Here is a 23745-nt window from a genome sequence, read left to right as displayed (position 1 = left end):
TGACCATAACATCAAAGGACAGGAGCAGATCCTGTCTTTGGTGCAAGCTCCTTGAAATTATAGAAGAAGCTGATTATTGTGCACAATAACTATAACACTGTTTCAGGCTTCAGCTAATCCACATTTCCTCTTGTATAATACTGTCGTTTTTTAAGCAGATTTAAAATTTCACTGTTTGCCTTGAGGTCTTACAGCTGACTTTCTGACTCAGCACATTAGCGTTCATGAAAAGTACATTTCCTCTTCAGTTTCCTAAAGGCGCACTGGAACTGCATGCACACCTCAAACTTAAAAAAAAAATGCTGATTTGAACAATCTCTCCTTTAATCTTGCAGCAAACTTGTTTCACCACACAATGCACCCGAGTAGGGAGCGCACAGTTTTGTTATTTGTTGCTGCACGGTGCAGAAAAGAACCATAAATCAAAACTTCATTAATTTGTTTTGCTTTCAGTTATTGATTGAAGTGAAATTATTAGTAGCCTAGTCACAGCAGAAGCCAGCCAAGCCGACTGTGACTTTGTGATGCTATGTGCACAGTCAGAGCTGAGAATAGGATTATGGTTAGGGGATTATGGGGGTTTATGGTAGGAAAATGCACAGTGGAGGCTTTTGGAAGACTTGAAACCCCAACTGACAAACTGTTTTTAATTCAGCGCGAACCCCATTTTCCATTTCTAGACTGTAAAAATCTGTGTTTATGGCATCAAATGCTTCACTTTATGTGCTGTGACCTTGTGATTTTCTTCTACTGACCTCTGCCACGCTGATCCACTTCTCCAGCAGACGAGCTCTCTGCTGGCTGCGCAGCTTCGTGGGGCCAAGGCACGATGCTAGCACGGCATTGGCCAACTTGTTGAACTGACGTATGGTGGCCCGGACGGACCAGCAAACGCCTTCCCTCCCTTTCTTGTCCCTCTGAGACCACAGTGAGCCGAGGCAGTGGTACGGGACCAGACGGACAAACAGCTCCTGAGATGTGACGGCACACAGAGGTATGAATTACAGCCTGTTTACATCTGTTGACAGAGCTTTCATTTCTGTGGGTGGAACCTCTCTGTGGTGGCTCATCTTACTGTAAGTACCATTTACTGTCTTTGTATTCTAAACAAACTGCTGTCGCTGGTTTTAACAGTAAAAACTTCAACCCTGAAAATGGGTGGATCCTGTTTTAAACAGTGATTAAAATAGAGCGAAAAATACAAAATTATTAATCATTAATTAACAGATTGTAGCTGAACTGATCTACAGACTCAACAGCCACTTAAAAGCAGGTACAGACAGTCGCATGCAAACATATTCTGTAAATGTCAGAATAAACCAAATAACTTGTCAATAACTTGACCATGAATTGTCAACATTTTTTGCTTCATGCCACCTTAAAAAGAATATGTTCAGGCTTAAAGGTGAACTCACTGTCTCTATCTTGGTGAGCTGCTCAGCAATGAGAGGTGCAGGGAATCCCAGGATGCTGGTGGGTTCAAACTTGGAGGGGTCAGGAGGCGGGGTCATGAAACTGCTCTGATCTGCAAAATGTAAGGATGTTCAATAAAACTGCGGAAAAGAAAAAGCAGTAATTGGATTCATCCTCTGGAGACCATGAATGTGTGCACCACATGTAACGGGAATCCATTTGATAGTTGCTGAGACTGCCATCCACTACACTGGCTAAAGATTACAGCAGCAACCACAGCCACCTTTGGCTTTCATAGAAGTTCAGCTGTAGTTTCCAGATTATTTCAGGATATTTCAATAACCTTGTAGGCGCTCCACAGTTTTGAACATTACATTTCTGCAGCTGTTTAGTCACATTCCTCAAATCAAGGAAGCCACAACCAGCTCAGCCTGTATTTTCTCAGCCTCCGTTTGTGATTTAAAGTGATAAAACAAGTGAAGTTCTACATGAAAACCTCATCTATCGAGGATTCAAGAGTGTCATTTAAATCCCAGTTAAAATACAGACCTTTATGGGCGTCTGGCAGCAGGGCTTTCTCGCTGAGCTCCTCGGCGATCCTGAGGAGGCGAGCGCGGAGGTCGGCTGCAGAGGAGGAGTCCTGAGGGAGCAGGGGAGCGAGGCGCAGCAGGCGATCGGGCTCCCCCAAACTCTTAAAGTCTTCAGGATACTCCGTGAGCCATGTGCTGAACACGGTACACACCGCTCTGTGGGGGCCCAGAGGGGGAAAAGGGTGAGATCAGCAAAATGCTTAAGAAAGAAATTATTCTGATGCACTATTTTCAGAGCTTCTGGGGATCTCACTTCAAGGGCCACAACATCAAAGACCTGATAATCTTTTGTTTCTAGCCTTGACCTCCACACGGATCTGACTTCTGAGGACAGTGCTGTAGGGGTAAATCAGGTCATCAGTTCTTGATGTGGGCCAATGAAGAGATGTGTTATATAGGATATGTTTCTGGTTTAATTCCTGGTTGTAGCTGCACCGCTGGAAGCAGATAAACAAGCTGTTGCAGATTGGAATCGATTGAATATATTGATATTTTTCCAAGATGTCTCAAAAGTTTCCAAGAAATCACCTTGTCAAGGCGTTTAGACAAGCAAAGCAGCTTAGAGACGGATCTATAATTTAGGGGAAACAAAGGATCAAGATTGTGTTCTTTTAACAGATGTTGATGGATCGCCTGCTTACATGAAGTAATAAAAAAAGAAAACCCATACACATCCATCAGTGAGTAAGCCTGGGCTAGCAGCACCGAGAACCTCTCCAAAGAAAGATGGAGTGCAGCACTGGTGGGGCCATTACATGTGTTCTCCCACCTTTCCAGACAACAAAGCTTCCTGTATAAGACAACACTGCAGGCTTAAATACAAACTCTTCTTTACAGTAAAACAGGCCTGACACTTTCTGCCCTCCACGTCGTCTGAGTTATTCATTCAAACAGTAAGTCAGTTCAAGTACACTGTCATTTCCATTAGTTAAACATGTCTGTGCACAAAACACTCGAAAACCATGCGTGTCTAACAATGTTATCTTCTGGTGCATTAATAATAAATATTTGTTTCATATTAATTGGTCGAAATGACACGTACAGAGATCTCTCGACTATCTGCAGTCCCCCTCAGTGTGCAGAGTATTTTAGCACCTTTCAGCTTGTTGTTTTGGTTTTAGCCGCTTTACTGTTTCGATTTGGTCTCATCAACTTAGCAAGTAGGTGGTGAACAGAGTAGCGTGAGATATTTTCCTGGGGAGGGAGCGGAGTCCAAAAACAGAGCTAAAAGAGAGTGAATGTTGGACTTAGATTCGGAAACACGACTCCAAATAAATGCTAACATTGACTCTGTGTCTGCTGGATGTGTAAATAGGAAACTGTTTGCTAACATGTTAGCCATAGCAACTTTATTAAGAGACGTGTCAGTGTTTTCTTTACAGCTTGTTACTGTCTTCTGAACAGTAGTTAGCTCAACTTAAACATTTCCATAAGTTAAACAGCTTCATCTCAGAACACTGGTAAACTATGTCAAAGAAATAGCTCGTTCCTGTTGCTATCTTTTGTGCTGGTGTTTTCTGTTGTTGTTCACTCGGTTAATGATCATGTTTTACGTTAACAATTCATTTTGTTTTGATAAAATAGAACCTGAATAAAATTTTTTATCATAGTTTTAAATAATAATACTGCCTAGTAATAATAATATCCCCCCAGAACAGAAGCAAAAAGCAAAACATATTTTAGAGGGCTGCACACAAAGACACTAAAACTTCCACAGAGACGTTAGATAGCGTTTTCAAAAACTCACTTGTTGAAAGATTGTCTCGTCTGGCTCCTCTCGCTGTCCCCAGGTGGATTCTCCAATCTGTGAACAAAAAAGAAAAAGTTAGTGGAGGAGAAAAAAACCAAAACACCAGCTTCAGAGTTCCATTCAACTTCAAATACGTGCATCTACTGTGTCAGAAATAATTCTCATGCTTTGTGCTAAACGTATTTATGGCTTGTTTTTCCAAAGATGGTGTTTTAGCTAAGGTGCTGTCCCAATGTTTACTGAGCATCCTGGCAGGAAGTAAGTGCAACTAAACTGACTCTCTTTTGTGTTGCATCTCTGGAAAACTTTCCAAGCAGGTGTTTCATACAAATGCCTCCGTTATTCAATAAAGACTTTATAAAAGAACCAAGAGCTTTCACAAGCAAGCTTTTTTTAGCTCATGTTGCCAAGAAAAACACAAAGCTGCAGTTATTTTAAACCACCACACAGGTGCATCCTGCAACGTGAAGTGTCTCTGAATTAAGTGACGCCATTAATCTAGAAACTGCTGTTTACATTAGACCGAGCTTGAAGACAAAGTGCAAAGCTAAACTAACACCTGCTTAGACTGTGAAAATGGAAATTAGCATAGCAGACTCTAATGTGAACATTTAAACGCACAATAGGAAATGTTCTGCTGCTAGGGTTTCCCTCATCAAAACAATACCATAATAACATAATAACAATAACTAACCCTAACCTTCCATGTAGTGGCACCTGCTTGTCAAAGTTTTCATGTAGCTAATGAAATATCTTAACATCTACATGATGGATGTTGGCACAAAATTTGTCAAATTTGACATTCATGGTTCCCAGATAATGTGTCCTAATGACTTTGGTGATCCGCTGACTTTTGCTCTATGAGTTTGACATTTGCCATGAAATTTACATTCATGTTCCCTGCAGGATGAATTGCAAAACGTTGGTGATCCTTTAACCCTGCAACATCTTCAAATTCTAATATATTCAGTGCTTTTGTTTGCAACCAAATACCTGTAAAACTGATGTTGCCATCCTCATCTGTGGTTTGAGTTTATTGCCAATTAGCAACATGCTAAACTTAGTGAGTGAACATGGTAAACATTACACCGGCTAGACATCAGCATGGTAGCATTGTCTGTGTGAGCATGTTAGCATGCTGACATTAGCATTTAGTTCAAAGCAGCTGTGCCTAAGTGCAGCCTCACAGAGCAGCTAGCGCGGCTGCAGACTCTTTGTCTTGTTTTATGAGATCTGTTCCTCCAATTTAGCAAGAGCTGAGTTGGCACAGTCTCTCTCTTCACTTTTTGTCTTCCTCCACCCAAACTCCCACTGGACAGGATCAGTCTGAGCTTTCCCGCTTCAAACTGCACAAACCCAGTCAGACAGGAAACTGACAGCTGCTGTGGCTGCTGTGCATCACTGCATGTGGAACTGCTATCATAGCACTTGTTTCTCTGTTATTTTGTTTTGTTGTTGCCTTTTTAAAAACTTTCCCTTACCGGACAAAAACTACACTCAACACAAACATTGTGCTGATAAGAGGTGGAACTCTTTGTTACCTGTCAGTGAGGATGTCCAGCACTCTCAGTGTGGAGGTGAAGGAGCGGTAGGTGGAGAGGAAGATGGTGATGAAAGAGGAGTCTCCCATAGAAAAGGAGTGGAGGAGGTGGAGCACCAGCTTCTCTTCTGTCCCTGCTTTCACACACTGGGAGCGAGAACCTGCTGACTGGAGGGAGGCAGGAAGGAAGAAGAAAGGAAGCTAGTGTTTATATATATAAATGAGGCTTTTTCAGTCAGTCACATACTTTATATAGCTTACCAGTGGACTGGTGGGGCCTGCATGCTGCTGTTTGACCACCACTGTGTAGATCACTCCATCCTCCTCTTCCTCCACCACAGTGGACTGTAGAGCAGAAAACCCAAGTTACGACACTGTTCATTTAAAGGCTGTTGATACTGATTACAAGTACTAAATTTAACTTTAGCATTTTACTGACTTTACAGACTCACACTGTCAGACTGTCTCATTATAATAATGACTGAGATGTAATTTGTTCTACTGGAGACAACCAACATCCATGTATGTGTTTAAAAAGGCATAAAATCAAGCTGCTTTGAACTCATCTCTCACACGCTACAGTGCAGGGAGCTCGAACGATCCGGTTTTAGCCTCGAGGAAAGGCCCTGACACAGTTACCCTATTTTCTACTGGTACTGGTTCACACAGGCTCAGTATCTTGTGCATGTTGCAATGTGCGACACACTCGGCCTTACCAGATCCAGAGGACAGTACCAGGTAGTCTTCATCGGTGAGGGCTCTGCCTGCGGAGCAGAGACACACAAACATTAATAATGTGCTTGTCTTCTTATAAAAAGGCATTACACCAAATAAGTGAATCCGCAGTAAAGCAACACATCACATAATAATTATGTGTATACTCTGGTCCCTAGTCTATTTAATATGAAGGCAAACTAATCCTGACAATCATAGTCTCCATAAGCTCACATGGTAAGACTAAACTACAAAAACAGCAAGTCTTTATTTCACAAGAAAAAAGCCACATAAAAAAATGGGAACTTGTAAACAGACATCTTTGAATTTGTTCTATACGAAGCAACTGGACTTGCTTGAGGCCTTAACCACTAGGCTCCACACACGAGTTATTATCCTGCTCCAACATATAATCTGCACAAGATAATAACCTGTGCACGCAAAATGAAATAACATCATTTTGAGGGCTCAGGGGTGTGTGTGTGTGTGTGTGTGTGTGTGTGTGTGTGTGTGTGTGTGTGTGTGTGTGTGTGTGTGTGTGTGTGTGTGTGTGTGTGTGTGTGTGTGTGTGTGTGTGTGTGTAACAAGCAGTCTGAATTTTAGTTACATGGTCTAATAAATATTATGCAGCCCACACATTATCAGCGTGTACAAGCCATAACAACCTACACAGGATTTACTAATTATCCTCCAAATTCAACATGGTTTTTAACATAATATTAATCACTGATCAAACAAATAATCAGGTTAATTTGATACAGATAAGAGGGCGGGTTAATCAGAGTTTAAAATCATAATCGAACAATTTTAGTTTATTGCTCAACTTGGTTTAGCTCTCTCGATCCAGCATTGTGTTTGCCAATCACACAAACACATCACCCAGAAAAACACCCGGATACAGAGGACAAATGGATATTAAACTATAACATCAGTCATGCGTGCCATAATGGGAAGTTCTGATGGTTAATTAGAAAACTTCCTTGCAGACTTAAATCGACTTAAATCCAGCCAGTATTTGTACAAAGTGTTATGAGCAACTAAATATTGACACACACACACACACACACACACACACACACAGTTCTTGGACAGCAGTCTCCTGCAGCGCGAGTCACGTTACAGGCAGCAGATGATGAGTCACAGCTCTCCAGCAGAGAGAAGAAGAGAATACAGTGACATTCACTCGCACTCCAGAGACATTTGAATACTGTCAGCACAGGCAGCGAGATAAGAGCCTGGTGACTCTATGCTGCTAAAGAACTGCTAATATTATAAGCCAGAGGTTTTTATTGTGTCATTAAAGGCCAGAGGTGGAAAGTAACTAAGCACAATTACTCAAGTGTAGTTGAGGTACTTTTCTCGAGTATTTCTATTCTATGCAACTTTACGGTATACTTCTACTCTACTGTAGTTTTTAATGCTCTACATTTATTTGACAGGTGGAGTTGACTAGTTATTTTACAGATTACGATTTTATATTAAAAATAAACATATTATAAGCTTATAAACCAGTGGTTCCATCGCTTTTCTTTTTCGGCTTGTGACCCCTTGAATAAAAGGAGCAAGCAACCACTGGACTAAACTACTCTAACAAACTGTATAAAGTAGTTTAAATGAGCCAGCTACAACAGTAAAATGCTTCTTAAACACTGATGCATCAGTATTAATAATCTAGTAATATAAAATGTAAGAATATACTGTATAAGTTTTTCTACAGATTGACTAACTTTAAGTTCATTTTGTTGTTAATACTTCTGCACTTTTAGTTTAGTAAGATTTTAAATGCAAAAATCAGCATGTGGGACGTCCAAACTGATACAGGCACGTTTCACTGACGAAAAGAAAATCTTCCACAGCATTAGAAAAAAAAACTCTCTTGCAGCTCTTGCAATAAATTAGCTGTCAACCAATTTGAGAATGACAGTTGCTTCCTCTCTTGTAGTGTGAATTGTTGGTGGTGGGTGGGGCCGCTCTTTTGTTTACATCAACTGTAGATCACAGATTGTGCATTAAACTAATACGCCGATCAATATCACTTTACACTTTACACCGACACTGATGATTTCACAACTGTGACTTTTTCCATGATAAAAAATGCATGAGTAAAACGCAGAGTGGAGTCATCCCGGGTGTCTGGTGAAATCTCCAGACAATTCGAGATGGTTCATACTCGCTGTGAGTCAACAGTTTTCATCTAAAAAAAAAAAAAAACCACCTTGGCAACAAACTCAAAACGAACACAACAAAACACAACGTCTTCTAAACCCTTCTGACTGTTAATCGGCTTCACAAAAAATGAAATAAAATAATGATCTGCCTTTCGTTTTTATTCATTTTGCATGTTCTGACTTGTGAGCTCTCTCACATGCAAATCGACAGTGTGAGCCAAGAAACATTTTCATTCACAGAGCAGAGGTGAAGTGAGCAGAAGCTGCTGCCGGCTGTGGTCTGCTATTCTTCTGTGTTCAACCTGTGCTGTAATTAGCTGTAATAGGCATGTGTTAGCCTCTGCTAGCCTCTTTCAAATTACCTTGACTCGACTTGATCGAAGGTCAACGCTCCGAGCAGACGCTCCACAAAGGAAGCTTTCACAAAGCAGCCTACTGCACTGAAAAATACAGTCTGTTTATCAAACCTGTTATTCTGCCTGCCTGCGTGATCCCTGCTGTTTTCTACGCAAATCTGCCTGTGATTCTTTCTCTCCCATGAAATGAGCTCAAACAGACACAGACAAAAACAAGTCACCTTTCCCTCAGCAAGTCCAGACAGGTAACAATCCCTGAACTTCCTGGAAATTTTCAGGATGAAGGTAGAAATGGCAGTTTCATTTTCCCCATTTTCTCTCATCTGTTGTTCCGTCTTTTCTTTTTTTCTTTCTTGACTTCACCGTCTCTTATTTCCTCAGTTGACCTCTCTCTGTGTGTTTAGGTCTTTACCGTTTGACTATTCAAGTCTTGTGGCTATGTATCACAAAGACACACCTGAAGCAGGAGCTAAGTCCGGCCCCCGCAAGCCTTGGCACTCCCATTACACACACACACACACACACACACACACACACACACACACACACTACAAACACAGAGATAGGGATAGGCTGTGTGGATAGACCAACACTCATTTTCAGTGAGTCACTTTTTACACAGTAACCCATATACACACATGAAAACCTCACATACAGCCACACACAAATAAAGGCTCTCATCAGTAGACACGTGCATGGGCACTTGCCTGCACAGACACACGCACACGCACACACACACACACACACACGCACACACACACACACACACACACACACACACACACACACACACACAGAGACAAAGCCCCGAAGCTATTTCCAGAACAATACCCCTTCTCTTTCAATCTCTCCTCTGTGCTCTCCTGTTCTCTTTTGCTTTGTAGATGACCTTCCCATGCAGATAAACCAGTTTGGCCGAGTATCCTGTTTAATGCGGCGCTAACCAAAGCAACAGTTCAGTTGGGAAGGACGCTATCTGAGAACAGGCGGAAGTTGGACAGCCTTCGTACCTGTGCCCTGACCTGGTGTTGGAGCAGTAAGATTCCTGTGGTCTTGTAACAAGAGGTAATAAATGTTCAGACGGCCACTAAACCAGGAAGCAAGCTGTGTTTATTTAAGGGGCTAATGACATCAGAGAGTGAAGCCACGTTAACTAGGGCGAGACTTTCACAGCTGTGTATGTGTGTAAAGGGCAGTTGCTTATTAGTACGTTAACACATCGCCAAGACTGTACGCACAATATTCAAAGCAATATAAGTGATTTTTTTTTTTGGACACTTATGGAACAGGCTGTAAACACAATATTTATCCCCGTACCCAAATTCTTATTTTAAACGTGTCGGCGATCCATTCCTGTTTAAATATTCAGCAGACGCAGAGCAACATTAGCTTGAGAATCAGCATTATCAAAAGAAATAAAAGCTGCTTACTGTGGCTAGAAACAGGGTTGAAAAGATTAGTGAGACTGAAGCAAAGTAAAGTTGCAGACTGTAAAATAGAGCGAAAAGATGCTAAAAATGCTACATAGCATAATAACACTGATTAGCGCAGCTTTAATTAGACCAGAAATACTATGTTCTCCAGAAGTCAGGTCCTCCAGATAAATAGATAGTGAAAGTGTGCAAACTGGGTGCAAAATAAAATCTGCATTAGATGTAAAAACAAACAAACAAACAAAGTGTAAAATGTCACTTGCACTGCTCTGGGAGGGAAGTATCTTGAGTAGACTGCTAATGTCCACTAAGGAGCATTAGTCCTCGCAGTAAACTGTATTTACTCTGACTTATAAAAAGCTATTTGCAAGTTTGACATCACCTATTATTAGGCCGTGCTAGACACATCTTGTAAAAGCTTTGTCTATTTTTGGTCCTTACTTTAAACTCTGTATTTTACAGTCTAAAACAGTACATATTGAAACTCTTTGATACAATCCAGGATTTATATTCTAAGGTATTTAGCTGTCAAACATAATCAATCAAAATGTATTTTGTTTTATATTTATGTTTTGGATTTTATTACTTTGACAAGAAAATGCAACAACAAAAAAAAAAAAGATCCTCTAAGCAACATAGCTGCAAAAACTTCTCTGTAAACCAACAGTTATGACAGGAAGTCGAACTTAAATAATGCAAGTCTTAGTGCAATAAGAGAACGGATAATAACACAAAAATAAAACCCGATTCAGGATATTTGCCTGTTTCATTTTGCTAAACTCAACAAAGTCTGAAAAGAGAGAGAATATGAAGAAAACGTGATAGAATTATGGAATTAGACGTGTCTTATAGACGCAGGCTTGAGAGCTGACAAGTCTCACAGCGATACAAAGGCTTTAAATATAACTGGTTTATATATAAGATAGTATCATTTCCCCTCAAGGCACAGTCTTACTGCTTACTTATAAAAAAGTGAAAGTGATTTAAAGCTTTCACTCATCACTTGTCTGGCCTTCAGTACTTTAGCGTGCTGATCCTGTGGACCTTTATCACAGCCACAAAGGAAACCATAGCCCTTTGCTCTTTTTCCTTGTTCCTTGGTATATAGAGATCCCTGAGATAAAAGTACATTCAGTGGAGCGTCGATTGAGTTTGCCTTCTGAAACCGGGCCGAATCTGGGTCAGGGAGAAGCCAGCCTTTACTGTGGAGAAACTTTTTAAAGCGTGTGTAATTTAGAGTTCAGCTGCCTCAAAGGCTGCTGGGTAAGGATCATGATTATAGACCACAGTGGTGGGTGGTATGAGTTGATTATTAGTTTAAAAAAAAAAAAGGACTCTGCTGCTGCTATTCATGAATCTCGTGATTTAAAAAACAATCAAAAACACTGTCGCTTTTTCCCATATGAACTTTGTTGTAAGATCTTCTCTGAGGGCCCTAAGCTTTCCCCACCCCCAGCTGCATGCAGGAAGTACATAATAAGTGGAGACAAACACAGGAAGCAGGACGTGCTGTCGTGTTGCGAAGTTATTTTTCTTCCTCTCTCCTTCCATCACAACTTGAGGCTGAGTCAACCTCTCCTCCTGAACAACTACATCAGCTATTGGAGGGCACCAGAAAAGCAGGCAGGAAGCCGACTCTCCATTTTGACCCCCCCACCCCCCACCCCCCGGCCTCAGAAAACAACCAGTTTCAACCTTTTTCCTTAAATAAATCCATGTAGTTGTGCCTCCGCTGTGCCAAAAAGCTTTGGCTTTGAACAAATACACACCACTGACGCCCTTATTTACAACCTCACACAAGCCTCTCCACCAAACAGGGGGTCATAAATACATCTTCTGAAGTTTTATTTAAAGATAACCATTGTTTTGTTTTTTTGAGTGGTCCACAACCCCGACCCCTTCCTTCCTATCTCTCTCTCTGCTCCTCTTCTCACGCTTTCATCTATATATCCCTTGGTGCCCGTTATCTACTCTCTTTCAAGTAAAACTCTGTGGCATTCAGGTCAAAGCTGTTCTATTTCCCTTAAAGGGGGAAAAAACTCTTCCCTTGGATATGATGACTCTGTTAGATATCGTCAGTCTGTGATGTTCTGAAAGTTAGTTCAGAGGGAATAGTTGACTCTGTGGTGCGCAAACTCTGACTTAACCTGGCACCTCTAATTCAACTTTAGTGAGTAATTCCTAGCAGTGAAAATCTGAGGTGGGCTTATGGGTATTGTAACTAACTATCCAGGCAGGTAATGTATGAACATAGTACAATATGTGGATATCCAAACTTTACACCTATTTGAGACTGTTGAGCAGCTCATTTGAAAATCATGCTGCTATAACCGGGTGATGGAACATGGCTTCAGGGATTTGCTCCTACAGCAGCATTAGTGAGGTCAGCCACTGATGCCGGCTGATAACAAGCACCAGTATACTCCATCTGAAACGCTGGTCCTCCCCCAACACCTGTCTGGCATCACAATCGGTGGCTCTGTGTCCAGCAATTTCTGCAACTTCCCGAAACCAACAAGCCAACAGTCGCAGCTGCTAAGAAAGATTTGAAAATCTCTCTCAGACTGTGTGTTTTTCATTCTTCACGCAGCTATTGTTCTCATTTTCCATGTGAACAGCTAAGTGTAACACCCAATGCTTTCGAGGAGAGACTTTTCTGAAAATACTGCGTCTCCCCCCTCTGTGTGACAGTCAGCTTTTCACCGTGCCTTTGAGTGTTGGTTTGTTCAGGCCAGCTATAGACACTTTTGCCTTGCAATTCTGTCAGAGAGGATAACCTGGCATTCACAGTCGGCCTTCCAGCTCATTCCAATAATGTTGGCTGGGTTTGAGTCAGGGTTCTGGGCTGGCCAGTCAAACTGTGAAAACCATTTCTTTATGGACCTGGCACTACCATGTGAAAAAGAAAAGGTCTTAACTGCTGCCAAAAAGTTTTGACTAAAAAATCAGTGTGTGCTTTCTCTCAAAGATTTATCTTCATCAGTATGAAAGGTTCTGGCCCAAACCATTAAAAAGAAACCCCAGACCAAATGCTGACATAAGTATTCGTCCACATACTTTTGGTCATGTGGTGTATCTATAGCTGCCTTCAAACAGAACTCGTGAGGTTATATTCTTGTCATGGGACAAACAGACAACGTGCCCTGCAGTCAAATGGTTTAATTCATGAGAACACCGACTGAGACGCTGGAAGCAAAAACCGCCTCATTCCCGTTCTGAAAATGGTGAATGAACTTGTCAGTTTCATTTGCATATCATGTTTAGGGAGAAAAACAGAAAAGTGTAGACATAAAAAAAGAAAAAGAAAGAAGTAAAGTCAATGGGCTAACACTTTTTTTTGAGTACACTCTGACCTGTCAGAAAATTCCCACTCGTGTGTCGTGAATATAACTTTGAAAGAACCCTTTATAACAGCTGGGCTGCTTATTGGTCCTTATCTGATCTATTGAAGCTACTGCGAATACAAAAACTTGCATTTGTGCTTTCTCTAGGATGACTCTGTTGCTGAGCGTCAGTAGAAAATGGTGAGTATTGAAGATAAAGCCTTGCTCTTTGTAGAGATGTTTCGATACCATTTCTTCCTTACGGACACAGACTCCGATACTTGAGCTTGTGTATCAGCCGATACTGAGAACTGATCCAATACCAATGTGTTAGAAAAATCAGCTGTATGCTACTAACCCTGTATGGAAGTGATACGCTTGTTGTCGTTGTTGTATGAAATGGCCCAGGTTAAACCCTTTGTAAAACATGAACAAATACATGAGAATCTCTCTTTTATTACAGTGGAAACAACTTATATGGATCAAAAAGCCTGGGACAGAATCATTCCTGTTCAAATGCTGTTTAAACAAGTCACTTATTGGGGTCTTTTCATACTTGACAACATATGGATAAATATTTTAAACTGGCGTAGTCTACTACACACATGTATAACAGTACCTGCCCGTACCTGCCTACTGTTTTAGAGCAGCGAAGAAGAATTGATGTGCGAGAAAACTGACGTCGCCGCCTCCTGACCCAGTATTTTAGGAAGTATCGTGGGCATTTCCGATTCGTGATCAGAACAACTCCAGCTCTTTGAATCTGAAGGGCTGGAACCGAAACCTGATGAAAAATCTTTTGTAACTCCACTTGATATCATCTGATGTGACTTGAAATTGTAAGCTCCATCACCAAACAAGAGTACAGAAATGCAAAGCACATTGTCAAAAGCTGTGATTTTAACAATGTAAAAGTGTTTTTGGTCTGATTCTCATCTCAATCAAGAAAACTGAACCTGGAAACACTTTGTTTCCTTCATCTTAAAGCTTCATTGTTCACTGGAGGCTGTCACTTCATGCACCCTGACTCACACATCCAAGTCTCCCTCATTAAAGAATGAGCAAGAGGCAGTATTGGATTCCACTTGACAGACTATCCTTGGAGACGGCCTGTGATACTGGATACTGTTTATAAGGAGAGCAGATGTACGCTGCATCTACCTGCCGAACCACCACATAGATTATTTACTGCGAGGTCCAGCGGCCGTCATGTGACATGAGCATGGAGGAAGTCTTCTCATTCTGACACGGTTAGTGCAACTTCTTTTCTTAGCCCGGAGGCGTTTCTTGAGGCTCAGTGTGAAGTAAAAAAAAAGATCTTTGTGCAGGTCATGTGTGACTTGGGCAAGAGAGTTGGTCAACAGATCGTCATGACTCAAGGAAAATGTTTTACTACCAGTGTGGAATAGTGGAAGAATTAAGTTTTTACAGCACAAAAAGAAAATAACACTGAAGTGGATCTGATAAGCCCCAACACACATCACCATCAAGTCACTAAACATTAACAGAGGTGAAAGATCGTGGGAAATTCACCTGTTTCATCAACCTTCTAGCTTCCTCTATTTTAGTTCAACTTTAGTTCGTGTTATTCTGGAGTCATGCTTATCAGTGACACACTGCATTCAAGCTGAGAAGCTCGTCCCACAAAAGAAACTCACTTTTAAATAGAAGAGTTCAGAAAAAAATGTAAATATACGAGACATTTAAGCGAGACTGTGAGTCTGGAGCTGTGCCAGCGGCTCTGTGACGTCAGCATACTAACATGCTCACAGTGATAATGCTAGCATCCTGATGCCAATATTTACCATGTTCGCCATCTTAGTTTAGCATGTTAGCATGCTAACATTTGCTCATTAGCACTAAACAGGAAGTACAGCGCAAGAGGATGGAAATGTACAAAAGTACTGATTTTTATTTGAATTATAATTTTGACTGGATGAAGACCCTGTGGGAAATTTACAGGGATACCAAAGTTATTGCAATTCATCCTGTGGGGAACATGCATGTGTATACAAAACTTCATAATAATTCTTCCAATAATTGTTGAGATATATCAGGAAAAAACTAAATTGTCAACATCCTGGTGGAGCTAAACGAAAAGTCAGGCGAACACCGAAGTCATTCACAAGCCACCAGAAATGTCGACACAGAACATCAGATATTTCCGATCAACCGACATTACCTTCACTAGAGTCATCCCGCTAACATGGCTCAAAACTATTGCATTACAACATGCAAAACTCTGTTATCATGCCATGTAAGCTTTGGTTGTGAAACTACCATATTATTGCCCTGTTCTGAGTCGTTATCCTAAGATCACTCTGAAAGAATTGCTTCATTTTCATCGATTTGAATGGTTGACTTTATTCAGTTTATGTGAAATATCAGCATTTGGGTCTCTGTGGTGGAAAAGCTGAAACGACACACGCATCACGCCATCTTCATCTCTCTCTTTCTGTCTGAATCACACTGTCTTTATTCCCTCGGGGCTTTCTGAAAACCAGCCAACCACATCTGCTGTTTATTCAAGAAACTGGTAGCTGAACGCAGCTCGCATGGTTTCATGGAGGACTGCTCTAAACGTTGTTAGCCGTGGTGGCCGGGGGAGCCATGACAAATGAAAAGTCCTCCTAATTCCCTCTCAGCTCCAACAACTTTATTGTGTGAGCATAAGAAAAACTAACAAAGTAGGTGGTAGGAGACTTTACAGAGCAAAGCTGTGAGAAATACTACGACTTCATCTCACTCTGTACCACACCACACGTACAACTGTAAGCTCACCTGACAAAATGTGTTTCATTGAGGCGAAAGGAAAAAACACTCACCTGCGAAGTTTCCAATTCATCGCTGCCGCTCCCCCTCCGTGATTGGGGGCTCGGTGCGTCGCCGTCAAGTGGTAAAGGCCGATAGCCAATGAGAGGCACGTCGCTTGACTCCACCCCCGGCAGGTCATAACCACCTGTTCGCAAGTTACGGGGGAGCATGGTGCCAGCTGCTGCAGACAGGAAGAACAGAGGAAAATAAGTGTTTAATGGTCTCTTAAGCAGCTGATCAAGCAAAACATCCTGAGAGTCGAGATAAAATAAATGCAAAATTTAAAGCTTTTTCTGCTGATATTATTAGATTGCTTCATGTTTCTTGTCTAAATGTCCTTTTATTACACAGTATGTTTTATATAAAGCACTTTAAATTGTTTTGTTGTCGAAAAGGGGCGATAAAAATGAACTTGCATTGCCTTGGTGGACAAATCTCTAAACTCTGACACGGGTAGATAAAAAAATGTAAGAAAATTATTGCAATTAATAATTACTTTCACAATCAATTAATTTGTTATTTTCTTGATTAATTGTAACATCAGAAAAAGAGGAAATGTCATTAGATCTCTTTATTTGTCTACAATGTTAAGATGAGAAAAAGCCTAAAATACTCTCATTTGAGAAGCTTAAACAAGAGAATGTTTAGATTATTTTTCACTTAAAAATGACTTAAACAATAAAACAATTATCAATTCGTTATTCATTGCCTAAACGATGCAGCTCTACATTGTATGGTCAAATTAAGTTCCCTGTTTGAGTGGCAGTTTGTTCTCTGATTCTGCCAAAGATCTTTGTCGGACACAGCATCAGGCTCAGCTTTACTTTGGCAAAGATTGTAAAAACATAACTTTTAAATGAAAGGAACACACTACAATAAGTTAATGGTAACACAGAGGCCATTTCATAGTTGATTTGTTTAACACGCTCATTGTGCCCCACAGCAGTTCAGGATTTGCATTGCACTCCACCCCCTCCACCCCCCACACCCTCCCTCCTTCCATTTCCCTTTCCCCTCTTTGGCATTTGGATTGCCATGAAGATAGACATCTAGTAAACACTGCTTCAGGAAGAGAGGTGCAGGACGGAGAGAGATGGAGGGAGGCTGATCCAGTATAAGCATTATGGACTTGTAAACTGTGCTCTCACACTGTGATGCCACCCTGAAATTGAAACCAGTTTGACTTTGTGAGCAAAATACGCAGAATGGTTGTCGGGTGGATGCTGTTAAGTAATAAAACTCCACATGATCAATCAAACAGACTGCTAACACTTTAATCCAGGTGAAAATGACCTGAGAGGAAGCCGCCGGACCCCTGTCTGCTGTCACAGCTCTGGATAAGAGAGAGCAGCAGCTTGAGAGCCTCAAGTGTGAAATAAAAATGTGCTGGCACTCCCAACTTTCCATTGTGCTTTTGTCTGGGACTCCTGCAGCTCTGAAGCATTTGTGCAACACTTACCTTCTCTTACATGATCATTTATCTTTGCTGTTAGGTTTGCGCTTTTGAAGAAGAGAGAGAAGAAGAGAGAGAGAGAAAGACACACATGCAGGCCTGCAGCGAAAAAAGGTCATAAACAGTGCAGTTTATTCCCTGACCAACGGCTATGCATGAGTCTGAATGACTGCTATTCAGTGGCTCTGACCAAAGCAAACAGAACACATATGACTGAGGCACAAACATACAGCTGTAACTAGGTTACGGTTAAGTCACACCCCATAATGCTCCTTTTCTGCTCAGTAAATGCAGCTATAGGGTGGTGCTACAGTTATATCCAGCGTTAATGATAGCATCTGTCACAGTGCAGGCTGGGGGATGAGAATAAAGTCTGACAGTATGAGGGCTGTGAAAGTTTGTGCGTGCTGACACTCCTATTAAAACAAACAAGTGTGCCACATTAGGACATTTGCGTCCTACCGAGTCATTCAGTGACATGAAGGCCCTGGACATTTGCTAAATAGGCGACAATTATTTGACCAAATAGAGGAAGAGAAATGAAGGAAGCTGTATTTCAACTCACTGATAGCCAAGTGTCATTCGCGGGATGAGGACAGTCCAACTGTGGTCAGCTGGATTCCTGCAGCTCTGGGTGACCGCTGGTGCTGTACTGGAACAGTGGCCGGCTCAGCTGTGGAGAGTCGCACCGATCTGTACCATCTTCAGCGACGACGACGACGAGGGAGTCTCCGACCTCCGCCTCGCAAACCCCCCACCCCCACCCCCACCCTCTCTCTCTCTCTCTCTCCCCCCCTATCAATGTCCCCACGCTGCTCGTCTGTCCAGCCTTCAGCAGCTGATAGCGCACTTTGCTCTGACTGCAAACTCTCTCTCCCTCCCTCTCCCTCTCTCTCTCCCCTTCCCTCTCTGTCTGTCTCCTCTCTCTCTCTCTCTCTCTCTCTCTCCCTGACGTCGCAGTTCCTGTATGTTGTGCACTCAGCGCTTTGGCAACAGCTCCGTCTCTGTGGGTGGTACCGTGTGAGGAGAGCCTACTGTACGCCGGCCCGGCCACAATGCACCGCTCCACCGGGGAAATGAGGCTTCAGGGAGCCGTGAGGAGAAGCCTGGCCGCGCTCACTAACGCATCTACGCTCGGCCGGCTCGCTCGCGCGCACGCACTCTCACACACACACGCGCGCTCTTCTTTCTTTAAACCTACGGTGTAGGCGAAACTCCTCAACTCATCTAACCTAATCCTGCCTCTAACCATAACCCTGAGTCCAGATCAGCTTTTAAAACAACTTGAAATTTATATTGTTCATTTAATAGACTTCCTGTTCATATTTATTGCATAACAAAAGTTTACAGTAACTTTACAGCTAACTTAATCCTTACTAAAATGAAATCCTTTTCTCAAACCTTATATTTAACTTATGACTTCTGTAAATTTGTCTTATTGCATATCTATGCAGTACAATGGAGAATGGAGAGGACAGAATTGTCCCTACCAATATTTGAGTGAACTCTTTCTCCCTATGTTTGGAGTGAAGTCATATTAGATCCTGTGGGCCCGGCTCTAAGCGTGGGCACGGGGGACAATGTCCCACCAAATCGTCCTGCTTTAAGCCAAAATTCAAAAAATATCTTGAAAAGTATTTTTATGTTTTTTTTAAACCGACAACCGATAAGCTAAATTAATTAAAAATATCAACTTTTGCTTTGATTCAGGTAGCCTACCTGTCTCTGGTCTGTACTCAACACTCTGTGGTCTGGAGCAGTGTCCCGCCCACAGCACGATCTGATTGGTTATACGTCACGAGTAACAGCCTATCACGCTAAAGGCTGCGGTGTATACGGAAGGACACAGGCTGAGCAGCGGCGGTAACGAGCGGAGCGTGTATCCAAGGTAAGACAGAAGATATCACTCAAGTTTTAATAAACATCACAGTCCTCTACACTGAAGTTACAACAACACCACACTCTGATGAACAAGTTCACCTGTCGGTCCAAGACACACCGAGAGAGAGAGAGGGGGAGAAGCTAGCGCTAAGTGCTAAGCTAAAGTAGCTAGCATCTGAACAGCACGCAAGTAACAGTTGAATTAGCGAAAGTTGCTAAAAGAAGCAGAGAGCTGTGAGTGCTGGAGCAGAACTAGTGTAAGTTTAAATAAACAGCAGGTAGTTTGACACTGTGATGAAGAAAACAGCAACATTAACTGTGTTCAGACAGACCAGCAACAAACAGACTGGAGATGACACCTCACTGACGTCAGCACGTCAACAGCATAGGTCAAGGGTCACTAACTACTGTTACAGAAAAGACATTTTACCACAGTAGAAGTAAAATCACTGTGTTTAAATGTGTTACATTTTAAAAGGGGAGGGGTAAAACATGTTATATGGTGATAATAATAATAATAATATATGATAAAACTATTAAATTAAAGAGCATATTTAGTTTACTAGGTGTAACAGTTCAGCACTGAAATCAACCAATTGATTCCAGTCAGGCACTTTGCAGTCTGTGCATACAACTGATAATTACTAATATACACTCAGTTGTCAGTTTATTAGGAACATCTGGATAAAACTGATGTAGAGTAATACAACAGTTCTGCAGTAAATCCTCCTTCATGAAGGTTATAATGTTCAGTTTTTATTAAAATATATTTAGACAGTTGTTGATTCAACTGTCTGATCATTTTGGAGGGTGTTGTGTTGGAGAAGAAACACCTTGATGCCACGGCAAGAGTCCTTATGTAGCAGTGGTTTTTTTTGTTGGCATATCAGTTCCAAATATCGGTTATCGGGGGTGGAGGTGGGTTTAAAATTAAATACATTATGGGCTTATGTATTATTAGATTCTATGTCTTTAGTTTTAGTTTTTCTGTTGAGGAATCCCATGAAAATGTCTCCATCAATGAATTATTGTGTATGCTGGAACAGCAGCAGAACAGAGAAGAAGAGCAGGCTGATGAGGAAACAGGTGCATCTTCAGGGTTTTAGGTGAGGTTTTAAAATGATAATGTGATTAAATATACACTATTATGGATTAATTGTAAATGATTAATTTATACTAAAATTTTAATTTTATCTTGATTTTTTTCCTTTATTTATTTTATCTTTTTATAACACTCATCTTTTAGCACAGCTTTTTGAGTATGCGACACCTCATGTTGTTTTTGTATGTGTCAAATAAACCTTTGACTCTTTGTAATCCTAAACCTAAAGTCAAGGTTTAATCCTGAACTAAATTGATCCTAATCCTCATTTTTATTAATCCCAAACCTAATCTCCAGTCAACAGCACTTTAGTAATGCACTTCCATAAAGTTGGTGGACCCGCAAGAGATTAAAAGTCAAGGAAGCAACAGACGCCGATATATCCAACTCAATGGCATCTTGCATTGCCTGCCTTCTCTTAAACACACCTGCAAGCTTCTTGGCCCAAACCCAAGCTGAGGTAACCCTGATGACATCATCAGGGTCCTTTCCAAACACTGGAAAGCTCCTCGCAGAGTCACAGAAGACATTACACAACTGGTTTCACAAACCGTGCGTTAAAATGTCATCACTCTGTAGTGTACAGACAGGTGACAAATTAAAGGCAAAAAGCAAACACAAATAAATCAGATGCTGCCATACAGGACATCAGGCATCACTGAATATTTTGATGATGAGTAAGGAAATGATTTGACTCATGCACTGTGGATTTCACAATCACCAAGTGAACACCTATGAGGTATTTTGGATCCACCACCATCATCAAGACACCAAATGAGGGAATATCTCCTGGAAGAGTCCTTGTCCTGGAGAATCTAAGACCAGGACCCTTTAAACTGTCCAGGTGTAACGACACTTGACGGAGACACTTCGACCATTGGGACTGTACATACAATGTGACCAGCAGAGACGATCTGATGTGTGTGTGTGTGTGTGTGTGTGTGTGTGTGTGTGTGTGTGTGTGTGTGTGTGTGTGTGTGTGTGTGTGTGTGTATGTGTGTATCACCACACTAATCTGAACAGTGTCATGCTTAACTCTCTCAACGATCTTTGATTAATTAGCTGATGCTCTTATCACTGAGTTGCTGCTGTGACAGAGTTTGATTGACGTTACACATGTTGCTGCTGCCTTCCTCCACTGTTGGGATGAAAGGTGTGTCAGTGACTACTGCAGCCATCATGTCACTGTGATCACCAAGAGTACTGTGTGTTCAGGAAAACACAATGTTTCCCAACTTTTTTGACTTATTAGATTTAATTTTATTGTATGTGCCAGTGCTAAGAAATACAGTTTAGCATATAACATATAGATACAGTAAATATAAAGATAAACTTGTACAGAGAAAACAACCGGCCAGTGGGGTAGTGATAAAAAACAGGATTGTAACTGTGATATGTACAACACAAATAAAGTAAAGTTTAAAATGTAAAGCAGTTATGATATGTCAGTGTGTAATTATGATATGTACAACAGGACCTTTACATAGTAGGCACAATACAATGATTGGATTAGTACACAGCAGGGCTCAGCAATATGGTTCATCCACAGGCAAGTTATTTTCAGTATTGGCCAACAGAGTTTTACAGACAGCTGTACTGAGATATTTTTTTTCTTGGGGGATTTCATTTTTGCATGTTTTATGTCTTACAAAAGTAAAACAGATTCATAAAACTGTTTGTTTTAATATTGTATCCAACAGCAGATGTGATTTGTCCCTTGCTAGAGTTGCAGCACCTCATGTTAATGTTCACTCTGCAAAAAATTACTTTTCTGTGTTCCACTACAAGACTTGACAGTCACTTGCAAATCATTGATTATAATCAGATGGGACAATTTCATGTTTAATGAGATTTACTTGAGCCCTGTATCACATAACCTACAGAAGCTTTGTGAAAAAATATGCAAATATTTGATGCAAATTACAGCAGGAAAGACATTAGCTTTTGCTGAAGAGCCAGCTTTGACCCATAGGCTCCAATTTGCCTATAATACTATACACAATATATACAGTGTGAAAATATATGATATGTACAATATGTATTAGTCTGAGTAAAATTCTGTAGGACTGTGGCATTTATAGCAAAACATTGGCCACTTATGATCCCTCATCACAGGTTGCACATGGCTGAGCTGTGAGAGGTTCCCCACAGGCTGTCATATCATATCATATCATATCATATCATATCATATCATATCATATCATATCATATCATACCATCATATCATGTGTCAAACTTCAGTCTGACTGTAATGACCCTGAACAGCCCTCAGACTGCCAGTGCAGTTGTAGTCCTTGTATTTGGTCGCCGCCTAGCGGTTACAGTTGGAAATTGGCACTTTACCACTTTTTAATCTGCCAGGGGCCATTTTGAACCGCACGGCGGTGTTACCCACACGGCTGACTGCTGTGAGTAATGTGTAAGACATAAACAAGAAAACACACGAACAGGGAAACATAAACAAACACAGCCTTGGATTAGATTGGAGGCAGGTGCCCGTAGCCAAAAGAGCAAAATGTGTTATTCTCCTAAAGCAATTTTACGGAGTATAATTTGAATATGCTTAATTTATCATCTCAGTACCTAATGACGTGTCGACGGCTCTCTTAAAGCCGTCCGCTGTTTGTGTAAAGCAGTCATACTGTAGGTTTCCTGATATACATTCCACAATGTGCGTCTCTGCTTTATGACTGGATGTGTGTTTGTTCAGTCTGTGCTGAGAGTAACAGACTGTTCGTGGCAAACGTGTTAGATGACTGAAGTTGGTGTAATGTAATCAGAGCCATGTTTGTTCTCCATCACATTAATTTACATCCCGGATGTCCTGTGAGAAGAAATGAACCTCTAGATGCCACATCTGTCCTGCAGATGTGGCATTTGTCCACCTCGGAGTAGGCTTTCAGCAGGAAGAGCACTGGAGAGGTTTGTACAAATCTGCAAATTTTAGGATTTGTTAAAATACAAATTATAAACTTGTACTGATTTATAACGGTGCAAAAAAAAAAAAATCACAGTATCTTGCGAGATTTTTGGATGCACAATGTCTCATTGTGCATGTAAGTGTGATGTGATATATTTTATAGTGTAATTATAACGCTGTTTCATTTTCATTTAATCGGAAGAGATAATACAATGTCCAATAATCCCTCAAATGTTCCCTTTAATTAAGACGGTAAACACGCCAACGACAAAAAGCAGTTTGTTGAGG

General features: G+C 41.2%; 1 protein-coding gene and 1 long non-coding RNA gene across 4 annotated transcripts in view; one reads left to right on the top strand and one right to left on the bottom strand.

Moving 5' to 3' along the window:
• rgl2 (ral guanine nucleotide dissociation stimulator-like 2) overlaps positions 1-18296 on the bottom strand; it is a 29661-nt gene extending 11365 nt beyond the window's left edge. The window contains exons 1-9 of one of the 3 annotated variants that reach the window (XM_056381887.1): positions 18120-18296; positions 16113-16282; positions 6010-6057; positions 5555-5638; positions 5295-5461; positions 3751-3807; positions 1963-2159; positions 1416-1525; positions 756-971 (exon numbers count right to left, since the gene is read on the bottom strand). In XM_056381887.1, the coding sequence (XP_056237862.1) occupies positions 756-971; positions 1416-1525; positions 1963-2159; positions 3751-3807; positions 5295-5461; positions 5555-5638; positions 6010-6057; positions 16113-16271 (1038 nt within the window). In that variant the 5' untranslated portion in view covers positions 16272-16282; positions 18120-18296. Of the gene's footprint in view, positions 1-755; positions 972-1415; positions 1526-1962; positions 2160-3750; positions 3808-5294; positions 5462-5554; positions 5639-6009; positions 6058-8752; positions 9035-16112; positions 16283-18119 lie in introns of those variants that run through there. The other 2 variants (XM_056381888.1, XM_056381890.1) reach the window with 2 other exon arrangements.
• A 72-nt stretch (positions 18297-18368) lies between these two features.
• On the top strand, positions 18369-21502 carry LOC130172523 (uncharacterized). Its single transcript, XR_008828275.1, has 3 exons — positions 18369-19442; positions 20482-20541; positions 20835-21502. It is a non-coding gene; the product is annotated as an uncharacterized LOC130172523 (long non-coding RNA).
• The last annotated feature ends 2243 nt before the right edge of the window (positions 21503-23745 follow it).

This window comes from Seriola aureovittata, chromosome 7 (assembly GCF_021018895.1).
Source record: "Seriola aureovittata isolate HTS-2021-v1 ecotype China chromosome 7, ASM2101889v1, whole genome shotgun sequence".
Classification (NCBI taxonomy): Eukaryota; Metazoa; Chordata; class Actinopteri; order Carangiformes; family Carangidae; genus Seriola; species Seriola aureovittata.
Note: the sequence above shows the minus strand (reverse complement) of the source record. Positions and strands in the feature narration are given on the sequence as shown.